Source organism: Vitis vinifera, chromosome 13, assembly GCF_030704535.1.
Source record: "Vitis vinifera cultivar Pinot Noir 40024 chromosome 13, ASM3070453v1".
Lineage (NCBI taxonomy): Eukaryota > Viridiplantae > Streptophyta > Magnoliopsida > Vitales > Vitaceae > Vitis > Vitis vinifera.
Window position 1 is genome coordinate 24,085,239 of NC_081817.1, and position 24,155 is coordinate 24,109,393.

Sequence of the window (24,155 nt, forward strand, 5' to 3'; positions counted from 1 at the left end):
TTGACTTGCTCTTTGAACCATAATTTGCCAAAGAGTGTTGTGATAACGTTAAATCTTGAGTCATCTTAGGTGTAACAGAATCCATAGGCCAAACACAATATAATTAATCCTTGAGTCATTATTTCTTGAATAGTAGAAAAATAATTGTGCTTACTTCTCGGGGTCAATAGTTCTAGCTTGGGTCATTATATCTTGAGGAGTGACATTGTTGCAAATTTGAGACAATCACAGAGCTAATACCAAACTTTAAGCATATGAAATTCCTAGGGCAATTCCAGGTCAACACAATCTTGGGTTTACTCCTTGAGCCATTATTTCCAAAATGTGCTATAGTTACAAATCTACATAATAATAAGGCTCACCCCCCAAATCTCAAGCCAAAAAATCCCTAGCCAACTTCTTGAACCATCATTTCTTGAGGCTCATCTAATTCATTTTCTCTTTTCTTGACTTGTTCTTCATCTTGTTTGGAAAAGAAATGAAAGACTCTTAGCCATTGTGATTTGATTGTATTATCTTATTATGAAAGTGGGGAGATCAAATGACCACAATGGTAATGGTCAATAAAGCGATGGGAATGGTTACGATTAACATCTACATTGTTGTTCATCATGATCTCAATTGTTCCACTTTGGTTTTGAAGTGTTGCCTTATCGTGAAAGAGGTTTTCAAATTGACTACATACTCTTATACCATTTGCTATGCTCAAACTCAAAATAGTCATTTTATCTAACAACCGATTAATTGCTCAAGAGATCAAGGTAAACCTATTTATGTGATTCAAGGAACATTAAATCAGTCATAAGCTAATACAATCTTAGGGCTAACAAGAAAATGTTGAGTGAATGAAATCTTGAGATTACTTCTTAAACCAAAACCAAATCTCAAGCCAACACAATTTTAGGCTAATTACTTTCAAATTCAATACTAAACCTGAAGCATACCAAATCCCTATAATCAAGATACTTCTTCGATCATAAAAAATCCCAAGGACTATCCTTGATTCATCATTTCCAAGGAACAATATGATTTCAAACCTTACAAGTAAATAATCATGGATGACATATCTTTCTTTTCTTTTTTTTCATTATCTAGCATCATTATCTAGCAATGAACATGAATTAATAACTTGTTACATGAGTTGTGTTGATTAGGGATCCCTTGTTTGCATAACCGTGAATGAAAGTATAACCTAGGAGATAAAAATCATGAAGCTAAAAAATTTGTGTACCCTAAAGGAGAAGTACCAAAGTTTTGGATTGGAATTTCTTTGACCCTTATTTTTATGCTAGTAAATTACAAAATAATCAATCAAATGAGTGGTGTGATTTTTTTTTTTTCCTAAATAACAAGTTATTTAGGTTTTCTATACATTAATTATTACATGTTGTCTTCTATTAGATACTAAATTTTCTATATTATAAACTAAAATTAGTAATGGTCATAAAAAACTGAAAATTATTTATGTACATCGGGTCAGAGTTCTCTCATGTTTTTAAATATACAAGTCTATGGTCCCTCAACTTTTGCTATTTTTATTTCATACCATAGCACCACAAAAAAGTCTACAAATTCATATGTAGACAAAACAAAGTTAAAGTAAAAGTGGACCAATCTTATCTCCTTTTCCCCAAACCATCCACAATTGTCATTTGATCACTAGGCCAATACAAAATATTTGATTGACCTTTTTTTCACACACATTATATTATGAGTATGTTTGAAATGTTGAATTATTGCATTTCAATTATTTGTCCAAAATCAAAATCAAAATTTTATTATCATAAAACTAATTTTATTAAAAAATTTAATTATTTTTTACACAGTATTTTAATTCATCTTTATTTGTGTTTCTATTATGATTCTTATTCTTCAATATTACTATTTCAAAAATAAGGTAAAAATCTTCCTTTACTAAAAGATGTATTTCAAATATGTCACATCATTAAAAAATTTGTAGTTAAGATGATAGTACTACAAATGGGTTGTTATTGATTTATATTAAAGTACTAGAGCTATTGCATAATTCTATAAAATTTCAAATGAACCATGAAAATATTGGGAAGGGGGGTGGGGTGTGGGTTACAACATTTACTTTATGTTAAAGGAAATTGCCTAGAATGTAGCTATGCTTCAAATATTATTTATATAAATATAATTACATAATTATTATTATTTTATATATTTATTAAAATCCCTTCAAAATTGTATAAAAAAGTTGTTGAACATTTGTGTCACATTCCCTTTATCTTCCTATTGGTGGTGTATATTAATTCATCTTTCACCTCAATCAACAATTAATACTTGATATTGACATGACAGATAAACCCTTAATCAATAAGATGGGTTGAGGTGTTTTTAAATCCTTAATCAATTTCAAAACGATTGTGTATATATGTGTGAATAGAAATTGGAGACTTAGGATCCAACTATAAAAATTCTATTTATATTCACTCTACCCATCACAAAGTCAATGTCATAATTCATAGCTATTAATAACAATCAATAGTAAAAAACTAAATCAACGGAAATCCAAAATTGCTAAAAGATTATGAGCCAGATTTATAGATCCGTTTAAGAAAATCTAACAAATAGTACTAATGGGTTATTATTTATTTATATTAAAGAACTAGAATTATTGCATAATTCTATAAAACTTCAAATTATTAGAGCATAAAATAATTTTCTAAACACTTAGGAAGAAAAATATGTATATAAATAACATGATTAGCATAATTAGGTGAAGTTGATTTTTGTGCACATATCTTACAAAGAAGGAACCCTAAAAATAAATGGGTGTACATCATTTACTTTATGTTATAGGAAATTGCCTAGAATGTAGCACTTCTTCAAATATTATTTGTATAAATAAAAATATATAATTATTATAATTTTATATATTTATTAAAATCCCTTCAAAATTGTATAGAAAAGTTGTTGACATTTGCGTCCCTTCCCCTTTTCTTCCTATGACTTTTCAGTGGTGCACTCAATGAGCAATTAATGTTTGATATTAACATGTTAGGTATAGAAACCGTGTGGACCTCCCATTGATTGAACCTTGGAATCCAACTTGTTTCTTTTTTTTTTCTTTGATGAAAATATTTCCAAGTTTCACAGCGAGGCTGATAATTGAACTCCAAAGTTTATCTGTGATATAGATGATGTAACATCATAGATATACAATTTTATATATTATAAAAATTAAAATTAATTATATGAAGTGGAAATTATATGTAAATAATTAAAAACCTTAAACTATTTTATATGATGAGAAAAGTGGGTTTTTATTTACTAATTTAAATAAGTGAACGTAAAACTGATTTATAGAAGTTCGGGTTTTTTATCTATATTTTAAAAAAAAATTAATGAATTAAAACCCAATTTTTCCTTTTATTATTGCATTAAAAAAAAAGTCTACAAATTCAAACATAGGTTAAACAAAGTGGACTAAACTTATCTCTTTTTTCCCAAACCATGATTGTCATTTGTTCTCAAAGCCAATATAAAATATTTGATAGGTCCTTTTTCCACATATTATAATATGAGGATGTTTGAAATGTTGAATTATTGCATTTCAATTATTTGTTAAAAATAAAAGTTCAAATCAAAATTTTATCCTCGTGAAAATCAAATGTAACTAGTTAAAATTTTAATTTTTTTTTTTACATAGTATTAAAATTCCATTTGAAAAAGAAAGGAGAAACTTTTTCCCATTCTGATTTGATTGTAAAGTGTTGTCTTATTATGACAATGAGGTGATTAAATTGAGCGCATTAGTAATTGCCAATAAAGTCATAGGAATGGTTAGGATTAACATTTAGGTTGTTGTTCGACATGATCTCAATTGTCCCTCTTTGATTATAAAGCATTGCCTTATTGTAAAAGATCTATTCAAATTGATTGCATACTCTTAAACCATTTGTTATAGCAACCAATTAATCATTCAAGAGATCAATGTAAAACCAATTATGTGATTAGAGGAACATCAAATTAGTCATAAGCTAATACAATCTTCTGTCCAACACCAAAATGCAGAGTGAATAAAATCGTAAGATTACTTCTTACTAATAACATGATTAGCATAATTAGGTAGAGTTGATTTTTGTGTACAGAACTACTATACAAAGAAGGAACTATAAAAATAATGGGGGTACATCATTTACTTTATGATATAAGAAATTGCCTAGAATGTAGCACTTCACCAAATTTTCTTTTTTTTCAAACAAAAAAAAGCTGTCAACATTTGTGTGCCCTTCCCCTTATCTTTCATGACTTTTCAGTGATGCCTATTAATTCTATCTTTCACCTCAATGAGCAGTGCTTGATATTAACATGGTAGGTATAGAAACCTATGGACCTCCCATTGATTGAACCATTGAACCATTGATATTAACATGATTCAAATATCAAAATAGTTTCTCAACATCATGATAACTGATTACTCATCTTCAAATGTTTTTGGGAAACATTCAAGTGCTCGAAATCGGATTCGAATTGAGAGAAGGAGGCTCCATCTGAGGAGTTTGTGGTTTAAGAAAATGAAAAAAATTACTATCTGTTGATATTTTCTTAAAAAAATATATATATATACAAATGGGAAGAGTTGTCGGTCCGTTCAATAACCATTCAAAGCCAAGAATGGTCTAAAATGGGAATCAAATCAAATACATGATTGGTCAGTGGTTCAACTTGTCTTTTTTAATATTTTCAAATATTTCTTAAAAATAATTTTTATTTACAATAAGTTATTTTTAATATTTTTCATACTTTTTTAATCATTAGTCACAGATTAATATAATTATTTTTTAAAATAATCTCACCAAACAATTAATAATAATTTTAAATTATTTAAATATATTATATGAAAAAAATACTATTTTCAAAATTAATTCTAAAAAAAATAATTTGTATAAAAAATATTCAAACCATGTTTTCCCATCTTTAAAATAGTTTTTTATTTTTAATAACAAAAAAACTACTTTTAAAAAACAATTCACCAACACACTCTTAGGGTTTTTTTCATCCCTTGAAATAAAATAATAAATAAAAAGCTGTCAACATTTGTGTCTTGGTCCTCCTTCCTTCTATCATCATGACTTTCATCGATGCATGACAGTCCATCTTTTAGTGATAGACAATGGGGACCTCCCAAGTCCCAATGAATCTGATAAAGCAATGGAATCCAATGCCATATTCAAAATTTTCCAAGGGAAATTTCCTTATCTTTAGAGAAGCTCCCTTCCGACCACCCATGTGATGCATCCTTACTTTATACTTTGGTGTGGCACCTCACCATTATCAAGCACAAAAGTCACCATGGTGACAAAACCTATGTTGTAGTCATTACCCATTGTTAGTCTACTTCCGGAGCTTCCATTGGGCAGGTAGGAAGCTGCATGGAAATTTCTCATTGATGTATTATCCTTGAAGAAAAAAGGCTAGCTACTCCACTAAACAAAAAGAATTTTAAAATCTTAAACTACATTAGTATTAATATATAGCCTTTAAACCATATCGTTATTTTTAGAAAAATCATATATTATGTGTTTGTTTAAGAAAAATTATAAGTGATTTTTTAATTTTTTAAAAACATTTTTAAAGTTACTAAATAATTAATTTTTCTTCAAAAATATTTTTAATTTTAGAAGTGCTTTCTTAAAGTAGTGTAAAACTGAATCTTATAATATTAAGATTAAAAAAAAAAGAGAGAAAAATGGAGAAATTGTAGGAGAAACTAAATTAAATTAATTATATACAGAGTAATAATTGTGGAATGTGTGTATGAATGGAGAAAGGATTTGAATGGATTTGAATGTGCTGCACATTCCACGATACACCCTTGTGGACCCTCACCACTACCACCATTCACTTCCATGGAATCCAATGAACTTATCAGAAGTAACAATTCACAAGTATTTTTCTTCCTCAAGAATATCTGTTCTTCAGAGTTGCGGAAAGTCCCCTTGATACCTTGTTACCTTCAAACTTTTCTTCAGAGTTGCAGAGTTTCCCCTTCATCCCTTGTTACCTACAAACACAAACATGGCTGGTTTTGTCGGAGAAGCTATTTTGTCTGGTTTCATCCAGAAGCTGGTTGACATGGTCACCTCCCCCGAGCTGTGGAAGTATGCACGTAAAGAGCAAGTTGATTCTGAGCTGAAAAGGTGGAAGAATATATTGATAAAGATCTATGTAGTGCTCAATGACGCAGAGGAGAAGCAGATGACAAACCCTCTGGTCAAAATATGGCTGGACGAGCTTAGAGACTTGGCTTACGATGTGGAGGACATCTTGGACGACTTCGCCACCGAAGCTTTGCGAAGCAGCTTGATCATGGCTCAACCCCAACAAGGCACTAGTAAGGTACGAGGCATGCTCTCTTCTCTCATTCCGAGTGCTTCTACGTCTAATTCTAGTATGCGTTCCAAGATTGAGGAGATCACTGCAAGATTAAAAGATATTTCAGCCCAAAAGAATGACCTGGATTTACGAGAGATTGAAGGAGGGTGGTCTGATAGAAAGAGAAAGCGAGCACAGATTCTGCCCACCACTTCTCTGGTGGTTGAATCCGATGTTTATGGTAGGGAAACAGATAAAGCGGCCATTGTTGACATGTTACTCAAGCACGATCCAAGTAGTGATGATGAAGTCTCCGTAATTCCAATTGTCGGTATGGGAGGTATCGGCAAAACTACTCTGGCTCAGCTTGTCTTCAATGATGATGAAGTGAAGGGCCGTTTTGATTTGAGAGCATGGGTCTGTGTTTCTGATTACTTTGATGTTTTGAGAATAACCAAGATCATTCTACAATCCGTTGATTCGGATACTCGTGATGTCAATGATCTCAATTTGCTTCAGGTCAAATTGAAGGAGAAATTTTCTGGGAAGAAGTTTCTTCTTGTGCTAGACGATGTTTGGAATGAGAATTGTCATGAATGGGATACTTTGTGCATGCCAATGAGAGCTGGGGCAGCCGGTAGTAAACTCATCGTGACAACCCGTAATGAAGGTGTCGCAGCAGTTACCAGAACTTGTCCAGCTTATCCCCTAGGGGAGTTATCAAACAACGATTGTTTGTCTTTATTCACTCAGCAAGCATTGAGGACAAGAAACTTTGATGCCCATCCACACTTGAAAGAAGTTGGTGAGGAAATAGTGAGAAGGTGCAAAGGCTTGCCTTTGGCTGCGAAGGCACTTGGTGGCATGTTGCGCAACCAACTAAGTCGCGATGCATGGGCAAATATATTAACAAGCAGGATATGGGATTTACCGGAAGATAAAAGCCCCATCCTTCCCGCTCTCATGATAAGCTACCATCATCTCCCTTCTCATTTGAAGTGGTGTTTTGCATATTGCTCCATGTTTCCAAAGGACTATGAATTCAACAAGGATGACTTAGTCCTCTTATGGATGGCAGAAGGCTTTTTGCAGAAAACGAAGGAGGCAGCTAGGCCGGAAGACTTGGGTTCTAAATACTTCGATGATTTGTTCTCCAGGTCATTTTTTCAACATTCAGGTCCATATTCAGCCCGATATGTGATGCATGATCTCATCAATGATCTAGCTCAGTCAGTTGCAGGAGAAATATATTTTCATTTGGACAGTGCATGGGAGAATAACAAACAATCCACCATTTCTGAGAAGACTCGTCATTCATCATTCAACCGTCAAGAGTATGAGACACAGAGAAAATTTGAACCCTTTCACAAGGTGAAGTGTTTGAGAACATTGGTTGCACTACCCATGGACCACCTAGTTTTTGACCGTGACTTCATATCAAGTATGGTGTTAGATGACCTTTTAAAGGAAGTGAAATATTTACGGGTATTATCTTTAAGTGGCTACGAAATATATGAGTTACCGGATTCAATCGGCAATCTTAAATATTTGCGGTATCTCAATTTGTCCAAGTCTTCTATAAGAAGGTTACCTGATTCAGTATGCCATCTTTACAACTTACAAGCACTGATATTATCTTATTGCAAAGACCTTACGATGTTGCCTATGGGAATTGGAAACCTAATCAACCTTCGCCACCTTCATATCTTTGACACACGGAATTTACAAGAAATGCCTTCTCAAATTGGAAATCTAACAAATTTGCAGACATTATCTAAGTTTATTGTGGGCCAAAGTAACAGCTTGGGATTAAGAGAATTGAAGAATTTGTTTGATCTTCGAGGAGAGCTTTCAATTTTGGGGTTGCACAATGTGATGAATATTCGAGATGGAAGGGATGCCAATTTAGAGAGTAAGCCTGGCATCGAGGAGTTAACAATGAAATGGAGTTATGACTTTGGTGCTTCACGAAATGAAATGCATGAGAGGCATGTTTTGGAGCAGCTACGACCTCATAGAAATCTGAAAAGGCTCACAATTGTATCTTACGGTGGATCAGGATTCCCAAGTTGGATGAAGGACCCATCATTCCCAATAATGACACACTTAATTCTCAGGGACTGCAACAGATGCAAATCATTACCAGCTCTGGGCCAATTATCCTCACTCAAAGTCTTGCATATTGAACAGTTGAACGGAGTTAGCAGCATAGATGAGGGGTTTTATGGAGGGATTGTGAAGCCTTTTCCATCCTTGAAGATTCTAAGGTTTGTGGAAATGGCAGAATGGGAATACTGGTTTTGTCCTGATGCAGTTAACGAAGGTGAATTATTTCCATGTCTTCGAGAGCTTACAATAAGTGGTTGTTCGAAGTTACGTAAATTATTGCCTAATTGCCTGCCTTCCCAAGTGCAACTTAACATCTCTGGTTGTCCAAATTTGGTATTTGCTTCTTCAAGATTTGCATCTCTTGATAAAGTAAGTTTAGTAGTATGTTATGAGATGGTGTCCATAAGAGGGGTTCTCGGAGGTCTTTATGCAGTTATGAGATGGAGTGATTGGCTTGTTTTGTTGGAGGAGCAAAGGCTGCCTTGCAATCTTAAAATGTTGAGTATACAAGGCGATGCTAATCTGGAGAAGCTGCTTAATGGATTGCAAACTCTCACGTGTCTTAAACAGTTGGAAATAAGGGGATGCCCTAAACTAGAGTCATTTCCAGAGAGGGGGCTGCCACCAATGCTAAGAAGCCTTAAGGTGATTGGTTGTCAGAATCTAAAACGGTTGCCTCATAACTACAACTCATGTGCCCTTGAATTCTTGGACATTACTAGCTGTCCATCTCTCAGATGCTTTCCAAATTGTGAGCTGCCAACCACACTCAAGAGTATATGGATTGAAGATTGTAAAAATCTAGAGTCTTTACCAGAGGGAATGATGCACCACGATTCCACTTGTTGTCTTGAAGAGCTGAAAATAAAGGGATGCTCCAGACTGGAGTCATTTCCCGATACGGGGTTGCCACCATTGCTAAGACGACTTGTGGTGAGTGATTGCAAGGGTCTAAAATTGCTGCCTCATAACTACAGCTCATGTGCCCTTGAATCCTTGGAGATTAGATATTGTCCATCTCTCCGATGCTTTCCAAATGGTGAGCTACCAACCACACTCAAGAGTATATGGATTGAAGATTGTAGAAATCTAGAGTCTTTACCAGAGGGAATGATGCACCACAATTCCACTTGTTGTCTTGAAGAGCTGAAAATAAAGGGATGCCCCAGACTGGAGTCATTTCCCGATACGGGGTTGCCACCATTGCTAAGACGACTTGTGGTGAGTGATTGCAAGGGTCTAAAATTGCTGCCTCATAACTACAGCTCATGTGCCCTTGAATCCTTGGAGATTAGATACTGTCCATCTCTCCGATGCTTTCCAAATGGTGAGCTACCAACCACACTCAAGAGTGTATGGATTGAAGATTGTAAAAATCTAGAGTCTTTACCAAAGGGAATGATGCATCACAATTCCACTTGTTGTCTTGAAATATTGACGATAAGGAAGTGTTCATCTCTCAAGTCCTTTTCAACAAGGGAGTTACCCTCCACCCTTAAGAAACTTGAGATTTACTGGTGCCCCGAATTGGAGTCCATGTCAGAGAACATGTGCCCCAACAATTCAGCTCTTGACAATTTAGTCCTTGAGGGTTATCCAAATCTGAAAATCCTACCAGAATGCCTTCCCAGCCTCAAGAGTCTCCGAATAATTAATTGTGAAGGTCTGGAGTGCTTTCCAGCAAGAGGCTTGTCCACCCCCACTCTCACAGAACTTTATATCTCTGCATGTCAGAATCTGAAATCCCTGCCACATCAAATGAGAGACCTCAAATCTCTTAGAGATCTTACCATATCGTTTTGTCCGGGAGTGGAATCCTTTCCAGAAGATGGTATGCCCCCCAATCTGATATCACTTCACATTCGTTACTGTAAGAATCTGAAAAAGCCCATATCAGCGTTCAACACCCTCACCTCTCTTTCGTCATTGACTATTCGGGATGTGTTTCCAGATGCGGTTTCCTTTCCGGATGAAGAGTGTCTTCTTCCCATATCTCTCACCTCCCTCATAATCGCTGAAATGGAATCCCTAGCCTACCTGTCTCTCCAAAATCTCATCTCTCTTCAATCCCTAGATGTGACAACTTGCCCTAACCTCCGATCCTTAGGGTCGATGCCAGCGACACTTGAAAAACTTAACATTAATGCTTGTCCTATACTAAAAGAAAGGTACTCGAAGGAGAAAGGAGAATATTGGCCCAACATCGCTCACATTCCATACATTGAAATAGATGGGGTATATATGCATTGAAGTATAATAAGTTGAGAGTGAAATGCAGTTTGTGGGTTGTGGAAAAGAAACAGAAGCAGATACGCATTCAACCCCCAGCCCTTACAGGTACAAAATCACTACCATTTTCCTATCCTCTCTCTACTTTACTTCTGTTTAGGGGTAGATTTAATTGTGTATAAGATCCTCGGAACCATAAAAACCGCTATTCAGCTTCCAACTCCATCTTCACATTTTTATTTTTTATTTTTTTGTTTTGATTTTCTAGGACTATTGTTTTGGATTTACTTGAAACATAGTAAATTTAGTTTGTTTTTTTGTTTTTTTTTTCTCTGCAAGCGTTTATATTTAATGAACTTAGATATGGATACCTAGATACAATTTTCTATTCAAATATTAAACGTGCTATGGAAAAGATGAATGAAGGAAACCTATACATGATGAAGCTTAAGCTAGCCATGGTCGTAGAGGATTCAAATTAGTGCTGAATTAAAGAATGAAGCGTCATGCATTGCTTTCCAAATTGATACAGGGTGTAAATATTCCTCAATTCTAATTTTCACTAGTCATTCCATTTAATGGTTGGAAGAATTATTTCGACAGATCCCTTCATTATTGCTCTCCCTGTATTTGCATCTAAATATCACTCATTCAACCTCTTCCATTGTAATCATAAAGTGAAACTCTGTAAAAACTATCTTGAAATATTACATTTTCATTAATAGTGTTTCACAAGTTCTCATTTTTCTTTCCTGCTAATTTGACCTTCAATTTCCATTGTACATTCAGATGGGTCCTGCTTGACAGAAATGTTCCATTCCCTCGATGAATAGGTGATTGCAGCCACTAGCCAAGCAATGAAAGCCAACAAATAGGTGCATCTTCCCATTCACGATACCTGACTTTCAATTTCAGTGGCCCAATACCATTTTCACTTTCAGATACTAATAGAAAATTTCTCTGAAGATGTAGGAAGGGGGTAAATGATGAAGATCAAATGAAAATTTTCCTAATCATAGCTGCAGCCTATTCTCATGCTGGTACGTTCTTGATTTCTCCAATAGATGAATTTTTCTTTTTTTCCTTTTATCTTTTTGTGCAAGTTTGATCAGCTTCAATTCATCAATTCAGTTGCTTTTCAAGTTGTTTCACCAAGAGGTGGATTTTGACTGCAGTTATGTCTTGGCATCTTCTCTTAAATTTTGTTAGTCAGGCTGTTTTTATCCTCTGTTTTGGCACAGACACAACTATTCTTGTACCTTAGCATGATTGACCTGACTTCACATATATACTTACGAATTGTTTTAATGCAAGACAATGCATTCACTCTTTTTAATTACACAATTACACACAAAGCCTCAAATATTTTGCTTTTTTCAGGAATTATATGTTACTTCTTTAGATCTTTGAAACTAGCACAGTACATCAAAATTGATAGAAGTTCATTGTTGGTTTATGTATGCTAACTTTAAGGTATTTTACATTAAGGCTATAACAGTTTTGTTTTGGTTTCAGTTTGATCTGAAGAAGATAGGAGTTGGCAATAAAACCTTCTGGTTGACTTTGTATATGAATTACGGTATCTCAAGAAAGGTGTCCATGTATTGGTTGGTCCCTTAACCTCCAGTTATTAGGGCTGCCAGCAGTATTTAGAAGGCTTATGACAGGCTGTCTTATTCTAAAACAAAGGTGCATAAAGGAGAAAGGGGAGTGCTGGCCCAACATTGTCCATCTCCCCTGCATGGATATTAACTGTGATAACTTGAGATGGAAGGTCATTTCTCTATGCTCAAACTTAGAAGGAAAATTCATTCAACCCTATCCCACCCTTACTTTAATCAGGTATGACCATTCATATTATCAATGCAGTTTTATTTGAATTCTATTTTTCCCACTCAGAAAGAGAGAAGAAAAAGCAAACAGAAAGAAAGAAATCAAAGACCGCAGTCCCCTCCTTATATCAATTATTAGATTTGCCTGTCCATACACAATGCATAACTCCCAATGCCATTTACTGTTAGATAATTTAGAAATTTCTTGGTTACACGAAAGCAATGCCGATGAAATCTGAGGTTTCTTAATCATAATTTTGTCCTTTTTCGTATGTTCTCGAATCTTGATCCCAATAGCCAGATGATTGGTTTTTAATTTTTATTTTTTTTGGATATGCTTAATTTTTGTTTCAAGTATTCTTCTACCAGCACTGCAATCCCTTCTTAATTTATGATGGGATTTTTCACTAATGGTTCGGTGGCCATGAAGTAGTTTTTTATTACAGTTGTGGCTAGATATTTCTTTTCATATATATATATATATATATATTGCTCTTATCTTCCTTTCCACACATGCACATAATTTTTCAAGAGTAAAGAGCCTTGGCAGATCTATCATTTTTTACAGTGCTTTGGACCCTTTCTGTGGCCAAGAAATGCAGTTTCATATCTCACTCTGGTATACTACAGTTGTGGCTAGATATTTCTTTTCATGTATACATATATATTCATGTTGCTCTTATCTTCCTTTCCACTCATGCACATAATTTTTCAAGAGTAAAGAGCCTTGGCAGATCTATCATTTTTTGCAGTACTTTGGACACTTTCTTCAGCCAAGAAATGCAGTTTCATGTCTCACTCTGGTCAGACACTTTTTGTTCATATAGTTTCTTTATAGAATTTACCCTTTTCAAGTACATGGTAACACACAAAGCCTTAAATATGTTTCTTAGTTATTCACTGAATGCATATGCTATTTTGAGAAAATGACAATCATTGAAGGCTTAAGCTTAGGTGCCTTTTGCCGAAGGAAGGGCTGTTAGTAGCCACACTTCTGAATCTAGAAATTCAGGGCTTTGCCCTTTGATGGTCGAAGTTGAGAGGATTAACCCAAAATAGTGCACATCCCAACTTAGGGATAGCTTTTCTTCTAAGAACACTTTTTTTTTTAATTTTATTTTTATACCCAAAATAGTGCACATCCCAGTTTAGGGATAGCTTTTCATGTATGAACACATTTCTTTTGAATTTTATTTTAATATCACAAAAATGGAATCAGATACCATCTCATCACAAAAGACAACTCTTATGGACTTGATACAAGCTTCTACCTTGATACTTGAAAAGGTGAAACATAAATTTTTTCCTTTGATACCATTGAAATTCTCTTGCAATGCCTTCTAGCTCAGTGAGGCTTCCATTGGGTCGTGGTGTTGGCGGTCCATTTCCATATTCATTGCCTTTTCAGATGACGAATTTCTGTCTCTACAATTTATAATACCTAGCTTCCCTGGTTACCAGAACTTCACTTCTCTTGCAGTGCTGTTCATCTCAAATGTCCCAAGCTCAGGTCATTTTTTCAGAGGAAATTTCCTATTGTTAACAAGGTGTCCAAAGGAGAAAGAAGAAGATTGATTCAAAACTGCACAGATCCCCCTGTTCATCTACTTCATTGGCTATATGAGTTGGAACTAAATTCTGTTTTCTGTGCACAAAAAGAGAAGAAGATTCATTTCTTCCTTCCATTTTTTCATGCAGGTCTGCCTGCCTACTCACAAATACACAACGTCTAATATCATTGGTTCAAAAACAATTTCAGTTGTTATATATTGATGGAAATTTCCTCTCTCTCTGCATGTAGGAGGAAAAGAAGAACAAAGGAAATGAATTTAAAAATTTTCCAACCAAAGCTCAGCCTATTCAAAGGGTGGTAGGTTAATGATGTGAACTGTAGATGATGGTTTTTTCTTTGTCTTTTCAATTAAATCTAATAGTTCTCTGCACTGGAGGTTGATATGCTTCATGTTTTATTTCGTTGTGTTTGTATGGCCCAATAAATTGCATTTTAAATGATCGCTAGAATTTCATTGATGATTTGAGTAGAGGTGGATTTGAAATGCAGTTACTGTGGAAAGTATAAAGCAAAATCAAATATAATCAAATTTATTCAAAATTTATATATTTTTTAAATTCTTCGTTCTTTATATAGAGGATGAAAAGAGCAATACGTTTTAAGATGATTGGAAATTTTATTAAGTTTAATATTAAGTTTTTTTCATCATTTTTCCTTCAATTTTCCCTCTATTCTTTTCCCTTTTACTTTCTCTCAAACATTCCATGATCCCAATAGAGTCTCATTGTTTTTAATTTTAGAACTATCACAAAAATTGCTCTGAAGAGGAAAGAAGGATGTGCTTGGAAGTTTTTAGAACAGAACATATATCACACTTATTAAACATGAAGCAATTTATTCATTGAGCTGAAACATAAATTTCCACTTTTGATACCATTGAATTTCTCTTGCAATGCCTCTACCCCAGTGAAGCTTCCATTGGGTCTTAGCATTGGTGATTGATTTCCATATTCATTTCCTTTCCAGATGACAAATTTCTGTTTCTGTAATTTTTAATGCCTTGCTTCCCTGTTTCTATAATTTCTGTTTTTGATTTAACACTCTGCAGATCCCCTGTTCAGCTACTTCATTGGCTATATGAGTAGGAAATAAATTCTATTTTCCCTGCACAAAAAAAGAGGCAGATACCTTTCTTCCTTCCCCTTTTAGGTCTGCCTCAATTCCTGAAAAACTCACGTTCTTCATTCTCATGTATATTCTTCTCTGTTTCCTTGAGATCTTTTTTGTGGTTTTCTGAAATGGTTTTTTTTTTTTTTTTTTTTGCATTCTGGTTTCTGGGTTTTGCTGATAAAGATTTGGTGTGATTTTTTGCATAGGTTTTGGAGGTAGTTTCAGGCATCTTGGTGCTGGGATTGCTAATGATTGTGAGAGTAGCAGAATGCGGAAGGGCAAGCAGTGTGGAATATCTGGCTATAAACTGCTGGAAACACAGTGCAGTGCTGACAAACTTTGGAGGAAATGGTGATGGAAAAAAGATGAAAATCAAGGCCTTTAAGTCTGCAATTGATCATCTCAGTGAGTGTGCTTCAGATGGAGGAGCAGAGCCCATTGTGCCTCCTGGGAAATGGCTAACTGGGAGCTTTAATCTCACAAGCCATTTCACTCTTTACGTCCACAAGGATGCTGTTATTCTTGGAGGTCAAGTTTGAGTTCTTTTTTTTTTTTCTGATCTCACAAATATCTGGATGTAGGGGGAAAAGAACAAGGTAGATGAACTAAAAAAAATTTCAACTGAAGCTCAGTCTATTCAAACTGTGGTATGTTATATGTCAACTGTAGAGCCTGGTTTTTTTCTTTTCCTTTTTGAGTAAATATTACAGTTTTCTGTTCTGGAAGTTGACATGCTTCATCATTTATTTCATTGTGTTTGTATGGCTCACTGAATTGCATTTTAATTGATAGCTTGATTTTCATTGATAATTTGACTAGACATAGATTTGGAATGCAGTTATATATCGGCATTCTCTTGAGTCTGTTCCTTACGGTGCTCTTTTCATCTGTTTCATGCAGATCATCATCGGTTCTGCTTGCCAAGATGAAAGAGACTCAGTTGACATTTTATTACCTTTTGCGGCTTTTTGACTGACAGCACCTCTGTGCTGTTCAACCATTGCTTATGAACTCATTTCTGCAAAACAAATGCAGGTGTATTGGAATTCCTTTTACTGTTCCTCACTGCCCTCTTTTTCTCTGTTGCATGCAGATTATTTTTGGTTCTACTTTTCAAATACAATTATAATGCTCATTTGTATGTATAATTTTCTAGGGTGAAAGAGACTTGGTTGACATTCTATTACCTTTTGCATCATTTTGACCCTTCACATCACTTCTGTGGAGTTCAAGCATGGCTTATGAACTCATTTGCCCCAAAATAAAGGCAGGTGTGCACCTTACTCTAGTGAGATATATTTTAGTCACACAATCATGTGTATGCTTTGGATAGCAATTATTCTTTTTAACAACTCAATACCTTTAGGTTCCTTTTGGATCATGGAAAGTACTAAGGAAAGGAAAAGAAAATGGTAGAGCCAATCTAAATTCTCTTGCGTTGGTTCACCATGAAGGAATAAAACAAAATTATAATTAAATTTACTTAAATTTTATATATTTTTTTAACTCTTCATTCTTTATATAGAGGAAGAAAAAAGTGATACATTTGAAGAAATATGGATGGAAATTTTATTGAGTTTAATGTCTGTTTTGCATTTTTCTTCATTTTTACTTTCCTTTCATTTTCTCTATTCTTTTCCTTCATACTTTCTCTCAAACTTTCCATGATCCAAATAAAGTCTCACTGTTTTTAATCTTAGATCTTCCACAAAAATTGCTCTAAAGGAGAAAGAAAGATGCGCTTGGAAGTTTTACAAACAAAACATATAACACACTTAATAAACATGAAGCAATAGTAAGAATTGCATGGGAATATTTAAAGTTATAAATGTAATTGTATTACAGTATTTAAAGTTTTTAGTTTTGATTTTCTGTTTAGTAGCCATTTTGGTGTTTGAACTTCATCTTGTGCATGGCATTTCTGCTATGCTGCAGAGTTCCCCTTTGGTCAGATGAAAATGATCTATGAATGTAATAATAAATGTTTGCCTCAAGGCCCCCTGTTATATCACTTTGACCTTAACTTTTTCTTTGATTGGGAATAATTGCAGAGTGTTTATGGAGGGATTTCTCATGGCAAAGAATAGGGAATAAGTTAAGAATTAGAATCAGGGATGATTTTCTCGCCGATTCTAATTAGACAATGCCTTATTAGGCAAATGGCTTCAGAGATCTGCAGTGGGGGCCAAATTATGGAAGAAGATGGTAAGGAGGAAGTTTGAGAGCAAGATGAGGTGAAGGTTATTTGGTGAGTGTGTAGAAAGGAATCGGAAACGGTTGTCAGAAATTTGATAAAACACACAACACACACATATGACTGGGATGATGAGATCAAGCATAGATTTTGTCTAGATGTTTTGCAGTGTCACAAGATGCTTCAAATGACACTCTCCATGAGGATTATATAGAGGCTAGGAAGCTTCTTGAGACTCTTGGAGCCATCTACACTAAGCCATTGGTGGGAAGAGTGTGGAAGGTAATAGAGATGCCTAGAGATGTCCACACATCTCTACACTATGGTGGAAGGCATGAGAGGAGTCCAAGACTTTCTAGAGAATTCTAGGGATCTCTTGTATATTCTTGTACCTTAGCTTGTACTGTTCTAGAATCTTCTTCATTTGTAAGGAACCCTCTAAGGTTCCAAAGAGTTCCATTGGTGCCTATAAATAGGTGGGGGCATCATTTGGCCAAGGCACCACCCAAAACCACCTAAGAACCTAACCAACCAAGCAAGTAAGTTCTCAAAGCACTTGTAAAGCTTCCTTTGAGCAATAAAGCTTCCATTCTTTAAGAGTCGCCTACTACGCCTTGTAAAGCTTCCAAGTCGTAAGCATCTTAGCCTAACAAGCTAAGCATTGGGAGTAAGGCTGACTTAGCAAGATCAAGTGTCTTGACTTGTCTAAGTGCTGCACGAGTTTAGGAAACGACTAAGTCTATGACAACAGGCTTTGAAATCTGCCATGAGGTGCAGACCAGTGCTTGAGGGTACTTTTCTTTTAATGTGTAGGACAATAGAGTATAAAGGACGGCATCACTTCCCGTGTGGAAAGCCCATTTAAGTAGAGTTTTATCACTGATGTCCTCCCACATTTCTTTTATATGAGCAATTAGGCAGAAAAAACATTAGATCAGGCAGTGGTGCATTTTTTGGTGGTTGCAGACTTAATGGCCCTTCTTGGGTGTTGTGGGAGATACCTCAGACTGTAAAGAAGTAGTTATCAAATTGTCACAGAAGAGTCAAGGTACTATATGGATGGCAATTCTTTTAAGCTTTTAGTCTAGAATGGATGGAGAAAAAGGAAATAGAAGAAATTCTCAAGGGAAAGGAGCTTCTTTCGCATGTAAGAACAAGGGGTTTGTCATGAGTTTCCTTGATGATATCTATTGTCCAATGCATTCTCTTCCTTTGATAGTTGTTACTTTTTATCTTTTTCCTTTTGAAATACACTGCATATCCTCCATGTGCTTCAAACCCTTTTTTTGTCATGCTTTATTCATTGGATACTTATGAACACTTTTTAAAATTTACTAAGAGCCATTATAGTTATGCGGGTTTACAAGAATTTTTTTTTCCAAATTTTCAGTGTATCCATCTTTCGACACATCCTGTGGAGGGGCTATAAAATGGTCCTGCCCATCCTAGATTCTCAGTTGGTCTTACTGCATTTTTGGATTTCTAGTGCCAAGGTAGGGAAAAACTATATTGCCTCTCTCTCTCTCTCTCTCTCTCTCTCTCTCTCTATATATATATATATATATGTTCACTATCTTAAACTACCATTTTCTTGATTGCCTTTGACTATTCTGCATGTGGACCTGCAGGTCAATGTTATAACCTTGTTGAACACTTTTACATTTGGCTTCAAACTACTCCAAATTATTTCTTCTCTTCCACTCAATGGCACAAAACCAGCATCTGCAGGTTGATTCTGGTGCATCTATTATTGTTGCGTCCTCAGCTCCATCGCATGATACTTGGGAAGAAGAGCCTCCTCAGCTGCATAGTCATTTGAATACCTAGAAGGGAGTTGCAACTTGCAAGTCTTGTAAAATAGCTCGAGAGGTTTTCACAGCACCTCAGACAACACCATGGGAAGGCCTACTTGGCGATGTGCTTCTCTCTCATTTTGTCCAAGACCTATTGTACACTCCACTGTGCTTGTAGATGCCTTCACTATCTACCACTGCACTGCATTCACATTGATGGTTCTATTATAATGCACTTGTAACTGATCATGTGTTCCTCCATTTCTTAAATTAGTTTTCTCATTTTTATTTAGTTTTTTATACCCGATTGACAGAAACTTAAAAGGGTTTATGTAATGAAACAATTGATCGTGATTCACAATAAGAATTATTCCTCTATGAATGCCTCTAATTGCATTTGGTAGATTAGAGGCTTTTGTGTGATTGTTTTAGGTGTTGGTGATTGTATAGAACCTGGTCACATGCAGCATCCATCCAAGGATGGAAATTTGATGGGAATTTTAGTTGGTATTAGTTCTCTCGAAATTTATTGATAATAGTTTTCTGGTATTAGGTCTCAAAATTTATCGATACTCTTTAATTTGATATTTATTCTCAATTTTTTGAAGTGTGGACTGTTTATTATGTTGTGTGATTCACATTTGATAAAACTGAACGGGTAGTTACCAATATGCATATTTACCAAGAGTTACGGCATTTCTCCAACTGTTTAGGGAAACCATGCGTGAGGGAAATTATTTTTTATACCAAAGGAGTGAGAATAGCCAAGAGGGAAAAAGAATGCTACGGGAGACAAGTTTAATTGTTTTCTTAGAGAGATTTATGTTATTGTTGTATTATGAAGTTTGTGCATAAAAGCTCGGTTCATATAAAAGCTTTGAGGGTGTAATCTTCTAATGATGGCACATCATCCAAGTCTCCTTCCCCTTGTGAATATAGATCAAATTGATCAAACCAAGAAAATAATTGTCTGTTTTCTTTTACCGCACTATTAATTGAATTCTTGTATTAGTTTCCACATATCGCATCTTGTTATTTGATTTTTAGTGATTTAAAGTTTGACATATTGTGTAATTTTTTCAAACTTTTATTATTAAACCTAAGTTCATGTTTCAAAGACAAAAGTGGTAAACGGTCTTAATCTAAGTTTTATAGAAAGTGGTTATATGATACCATGCTTGGCTTGGTTTCTAATGAAGGAAAAGGAAAAAAAACTAGCTATGTTTGGTTCCCGGAAAGTACAAAGGAAAGAAAAAAAATGCTAAGGAAAATGATTTTCTCATGTTTGGTTGTCCTATGAAAAATATCAAAGAAAATCAAATATAATTAAAACTAATTAAAAACTTATGTATTTTTAAATTATTTAATCTTTATATTGATGAGTTAAAATAAATAAAATGAGTTTGAAGTAACAAAAAAAATAATTTATCAACTTTTAATCTATTTTTTTATTTTCCTTCACTTTTTATTTCCTTCTACTTTTCCTTTGTATTTTCTTTCCCTCGCATTTTCCCTCAAATTTTCCGAGAACCAAACATAGCCTAAGGCTATGTTTGGTTCCCGGAAAGTACAAAGGAAAGAAAAAAAATGCTAAGGAAAATGATTTTCTCATGGTTGTCCTATGAAAAATATCAAAGAAAATCAAATATAATTAAAACTAATTAAAAACTTATGTATTTTTAAATTATTTAATCTTTATATTGATGAGTTAAAATAAATAAAATGAGTTTGAAGTAACAAAAAAAATAATTTATCAACTTTTAATCTATTTTTTTATTTTCCTTCACTTTTTCTTTCCTTCTACTTTTCCTTTGTATTTCCTTTCCCTCACATTTTCCCTCAAATTTTCCGGGAACCAAACATAGCCTAAAAGTTTAGTAATGAAATTTCTATCATAAATCTTCAAATACATGATCTAACTTAAATTATATGTTCTTATATTAAAGTAAGTTTGTTTATGGCAAATTCAGATTGAAAAATTGAGTTGGGTTTGTCTCATATTCACCATATCTCGTGATATGATAAAAATAGTTTAATTCGTCAATATAAGAAATATTTTCAATTTTTTTTCTTTAATTTTGAATCAATAATCCACCAAAATTACTTTTGCCTCAACCAACAAGATTAGAGGAAGGAAAACCCACTAGAAAATTGTAGACTTGAATCCAAACAATATCTAGCTAATGCAAAAAAAATGGATTAAATTGTTGTTCCCATAAAATGTATTCTCGACTATGACAACATTAAAAAATGGTTTCAACTACTCAAGGATCAACCAAATTTTAAAGAAGATTAAATCAAATTTTTATTAAAGATATAGAAAATTTTGAATCCTATTTTCATGGGGACCACCTCTCTAGCAATGCTATTGATTTCAGTTGGCCCTTTTTGTCCATGCTTGAAATCAGGAATTTGTCCTAATGGAGAACACCAACCCAAGAATGCCCATATCGAATTCAATGAATTGATGCTGAATTTCATTTCCCTACCCGGAAAACTTGAAGCAGAGATCAAATCATTTGTCCCTCTATCTTTATTTTTTATTCTTAGGACAAATCTGCCTGCCCATTCCAAAGAGACAAGTTTAGTTTCCAGTGGCTCATTAACACTAGATTTTACTTGTGCGTCTTAATCAGTGAGGACAGAAGAAACATGGAGATGAAGTCCAGATTTCCCAACCTTAAGTGCAGCCAACTGGCATGGTTGGCATATGTATTCCTTTTCCTTTTTATGATGGCTTTTTTCCTTTTCCTTCTTGTTGCCTTTTCTTGGAAGTTGGAATACATGAAAGGGGAATCCTGGGTCCTAGAGATATTCCAACAGTTTTTGGTCATAAACACTGAACATCATTGGAATGCTGCCGGCTCTTGTTTGATAGGATTATTCTTGATTATGGATTTTAAAACTTGTGTCCTGTTCTTGGCCATCACATTCAAACTTTAACTGCCGCATATGTCTCTTCTAGCTTGACCTTTTCAAAACTTGGGTGATTTGGAAGTATTCTTGTAATGGGAAGTTCAGCTTATAAAATCTAAAGACCAACACTTGGAGTTCTGGTTTTAAAATTCAGACGATATTTTCTATCTTCTTCTCTTCCAATAACAAACAGACCCACCAAATTGATTTTGTAATTTCTCTCTTGTAAATTATAGCTGGCAAGATTCTCTCTCAATGTTGTTTGGGGCTAAAAACAATTTCAGGCCCTCAAGAATAATGCAATATAGTAATTTGTACACTGACAATGGATTGATATTGATATCCAGATTTAAGGCTAAGTATCACCAGTTTTTTGGTTAGAAATTAGAACGATGTTAACTAGGTGAAATTTTAAACTACTAAATTTGGTTAAAGGATTATTAATAACTCTAATGAAAGAAGAAAAATATGATTATGGCAATATCTACACCCTTACCATTTGAAGCATTTGCTTGAGCTTTCATAAAGTCTTAGCACAAACCAACATTCCTTTCTCCTTCTGTTGTTCTTGTTTTTGTGTTGTTTCTCTCTGTTTGATTCACCATAATTTCTTTGAGTCCTAAAAAGGAACTATGGCTTTTGTTGGGGAGGCTTTTCTATCTGCTTTCATTGGGACACTATTTGACAAGTTGGCCTCTTCAGAGCTACTGAAGTTTGCACGCCAAGAGCAAGTCCATGCTGAAATCAAGAAGTGGGAGAGAATGTTGTTAAAAATCTATGCAGTGCTGGAGGATGCAGAGGAGAAACAGATGACAAATCGGTTGGTGAAGATGTGGCTAGATGAGCTTTAGGACTTGGCTTATGATGTGGAGGATATTTTGGACGAGTTTGCCACATAAGCTTTGCGGCGCAACTTGATGGCTATACCTCAACCTAGCACTAGTAAGGTATGGAGCTTCATCCCTTCTTGTTGTACTAGTTTCAGTGCAAGTGCTGTTAAGTTTAATTTCAGGATGGGGTCCAAGATAGAGACAATCACAGCCAGATTACAGGATATTTCAACACAGAAAAGTGACCTGGTTCTCAGAGAGAATGCTGGAGGGAGTTCCCACCAAATAAGAGATAGGCTACCAACGACTTCTTTGGTAGTTGAATCTCATGTTTATGGTAGGGAAACAGATAAAGAGGCCATACCTGACATGTTGCTCAAAGATGAATCCACTGACAATGAAGTCTGCATAATTTCAGTTGTTGGCATGGGAGGTTTGGGCAAAACTACTCTTGCCCAGCTTGCATACAATGATGACAAAGTGAAGGATCACTTTGATTTGAGAGTTTGGGCTTGGGTTTGTGTCTCAGATGACATCGAAGTTTTGAGGATAGCTAAAATAATTCTACAGTCAGTTGCTCCTCATACTATTCATGATGCCAATGATTTAAATTTAGTTCAAGTCTCTCAAGGAAAAATTATCGGGAAAAAGGTTTCTACTTATTTTAGACAATGTTTGGAGTGAAAGGAGTGACAAATGGGACAGCTTGTGCTCTCCTTTAGGAGCTGGGGTGTCAGGTAGTAAAATTATTGTCACAACTCGTAACATGGGAGTTGTTTCTGCAATCACTGGAACTTGTTCAAGTTACACCCTGGCAGAGTTGTCATTTGATGATCGACTAAAACATGGATTTATGGGAGTTGTCATTTACATTATTTACTATTTACGATTGATTTATGGTCTGACTTGTCTAAAACATGGATTTAGGCCATATTTAGCAGCCCTTGAAAACCTGGTGATATGTGACTGTGATGAGTTGACATCTTTGTGGGAAAATGGATTGGGAGCAGATAGCCTCGGTCATCTTCAACATTTGAAGATTCAAGGGTGTCCTGCACTTGTGTCTTTGGAGGAGCAGTGTCTGCCTTGTAGTCTTGAATATTTGGAAATAAAAGGCTGTGCTAACTTGGAGAAGCTGCCAAATGGATTGCAAAATCTCACGTCTTGAAAAATTGAGAATAGAGGAATGCCCCAAACTGGAGTCATTTCCAATGATGGGTTTGCCCC

The 24,155-nt window shown here is 34.9% G+C and overlaps 3 protein-coding genes across 20 annotated transcripts in view; all 3 read left to right on the forward strand.

The window, feature by feature from the left end:
* Positions 1-19,560, forward strand: part of LOC100266976 (putative disease resistance RPP13-like protein 1) — a 135,757-nt gene extending 116,197 nt beyond the window's left edge. Inside the window, exons 1-11 of one of the 18 annotated variants that reach the window (XM_010660836.3) lie at positions 5,773-10,788; positions 11,470-11,555; positions 11,647-11,720; positions 12,196-14,210; positions 14,314-14,382; positions 15,134-15,234; positions 15,402-15,842; positions 16,096-16,230; positions 16,352-16,466; positions 18,780-18,882; positions 19,018-19,560. In XM_010660836.3, coding sequence (XP_010659138.1) covers positions 6,046-10,701 — 4,656 coding nt within the window. In that variant the 5' untranslated portion in view covers positions 5,773-6,045 and the 3' untranslated portion in view covers positions 10,702-10,788; positions 11,470-11,555; positions 11,647-11,720; ... (6 more) ...; positions 18,780-18,882; positions 19,018-19,560. Of the gene's footprint in view, positions 1-5,772; positions 10,789-11,469; positions 11,556-11,646; positions 11,721-12,195; positions 15,277-15,401; positions 15,843-16,095; positions 16,467-18,779; positions 18,883-19,017 lie in introns of those variants that run through there. The other 17 variants (XM_010660841.3, XM_059742136.1, XM_019224185.2 and 14 more) reach the window with 17 other exon arrangements.
* Positions 6,676-15,734, forward strand: LOC132254924 (putative disease resistance RPP13-like protein 1). The gene is made up of 2 exons (XM_059741991.1): positions 6,676-10,686; positions 15,402-15,734. The coding sequence occupies exons 1-2, from the start codon at positions 6,676-6,678 to the stop codon at positions 15,732-15,734; spliced, it is 4,344 nt and encodes a 1,447-aa protein (XP_059597974.1).
* A 3,170-nt stretch (positions 19,561-22,730) lies between the features above and the next one.
* Positions 22,731-24,096, forward strand: LOC132254925 (disease resistance protein RGA2-like). Its single transcript, XM_059741992.1, has 3 exons — positions 22,731-22,918; positions 23,111-23,444; positions 23,545-24,096. Exons 1-3 carry the CDS (start codon positions 22,731-22,733, stop codon positions 24,094-24,096), a joined length of 1,074 nt encoding a protein of 357 aa, XP_059597975.1.
* The last annotated feature ends 59 nt before the right edge of the window (positions 24,097-24,155 follow it).

Excerpts from the sequence above, each read along its gene's own strand:
- LOC132254925 (XM_059741992.1), top strand. The coding sequence starts at position 22,731 with ATGGCTTTTGTTGGGGAGGCTTTTCTATCTGCTTTCATTGGGACACTA. Across the intron at positions 22,919-23,110 it reads GAGAAACAGATGACAAATCG|GATGGGGTCCAAGATAGAGA; the intron begins GTTGGTGAAGAT and ends GTTTAATTTCAG. Across the intron at positions 23,445-23,544 it reads ATTTGAGAGTTTGGGCTTGG|TTCAAGTCTCTCAAGGAAAA; the intron begins GTTTGTGTCTCA and ends ATTTAAATTTAG.
- LOC132254924 (XM_059741991.1), top strand. The coding sequence starts at position 6,676 with ATGGGAGGTATCGGCAAAACTACTCTGGCTCAGCTTGTCTTCAATGAT. Across the intron at positions 10,687-15,401 it reads CATACATTGAAATAGATGGG|GTTTTGGAGGTAGTTTCAGG; the intron begins GTATATATGCAT and ends TTTTTTGCATAG.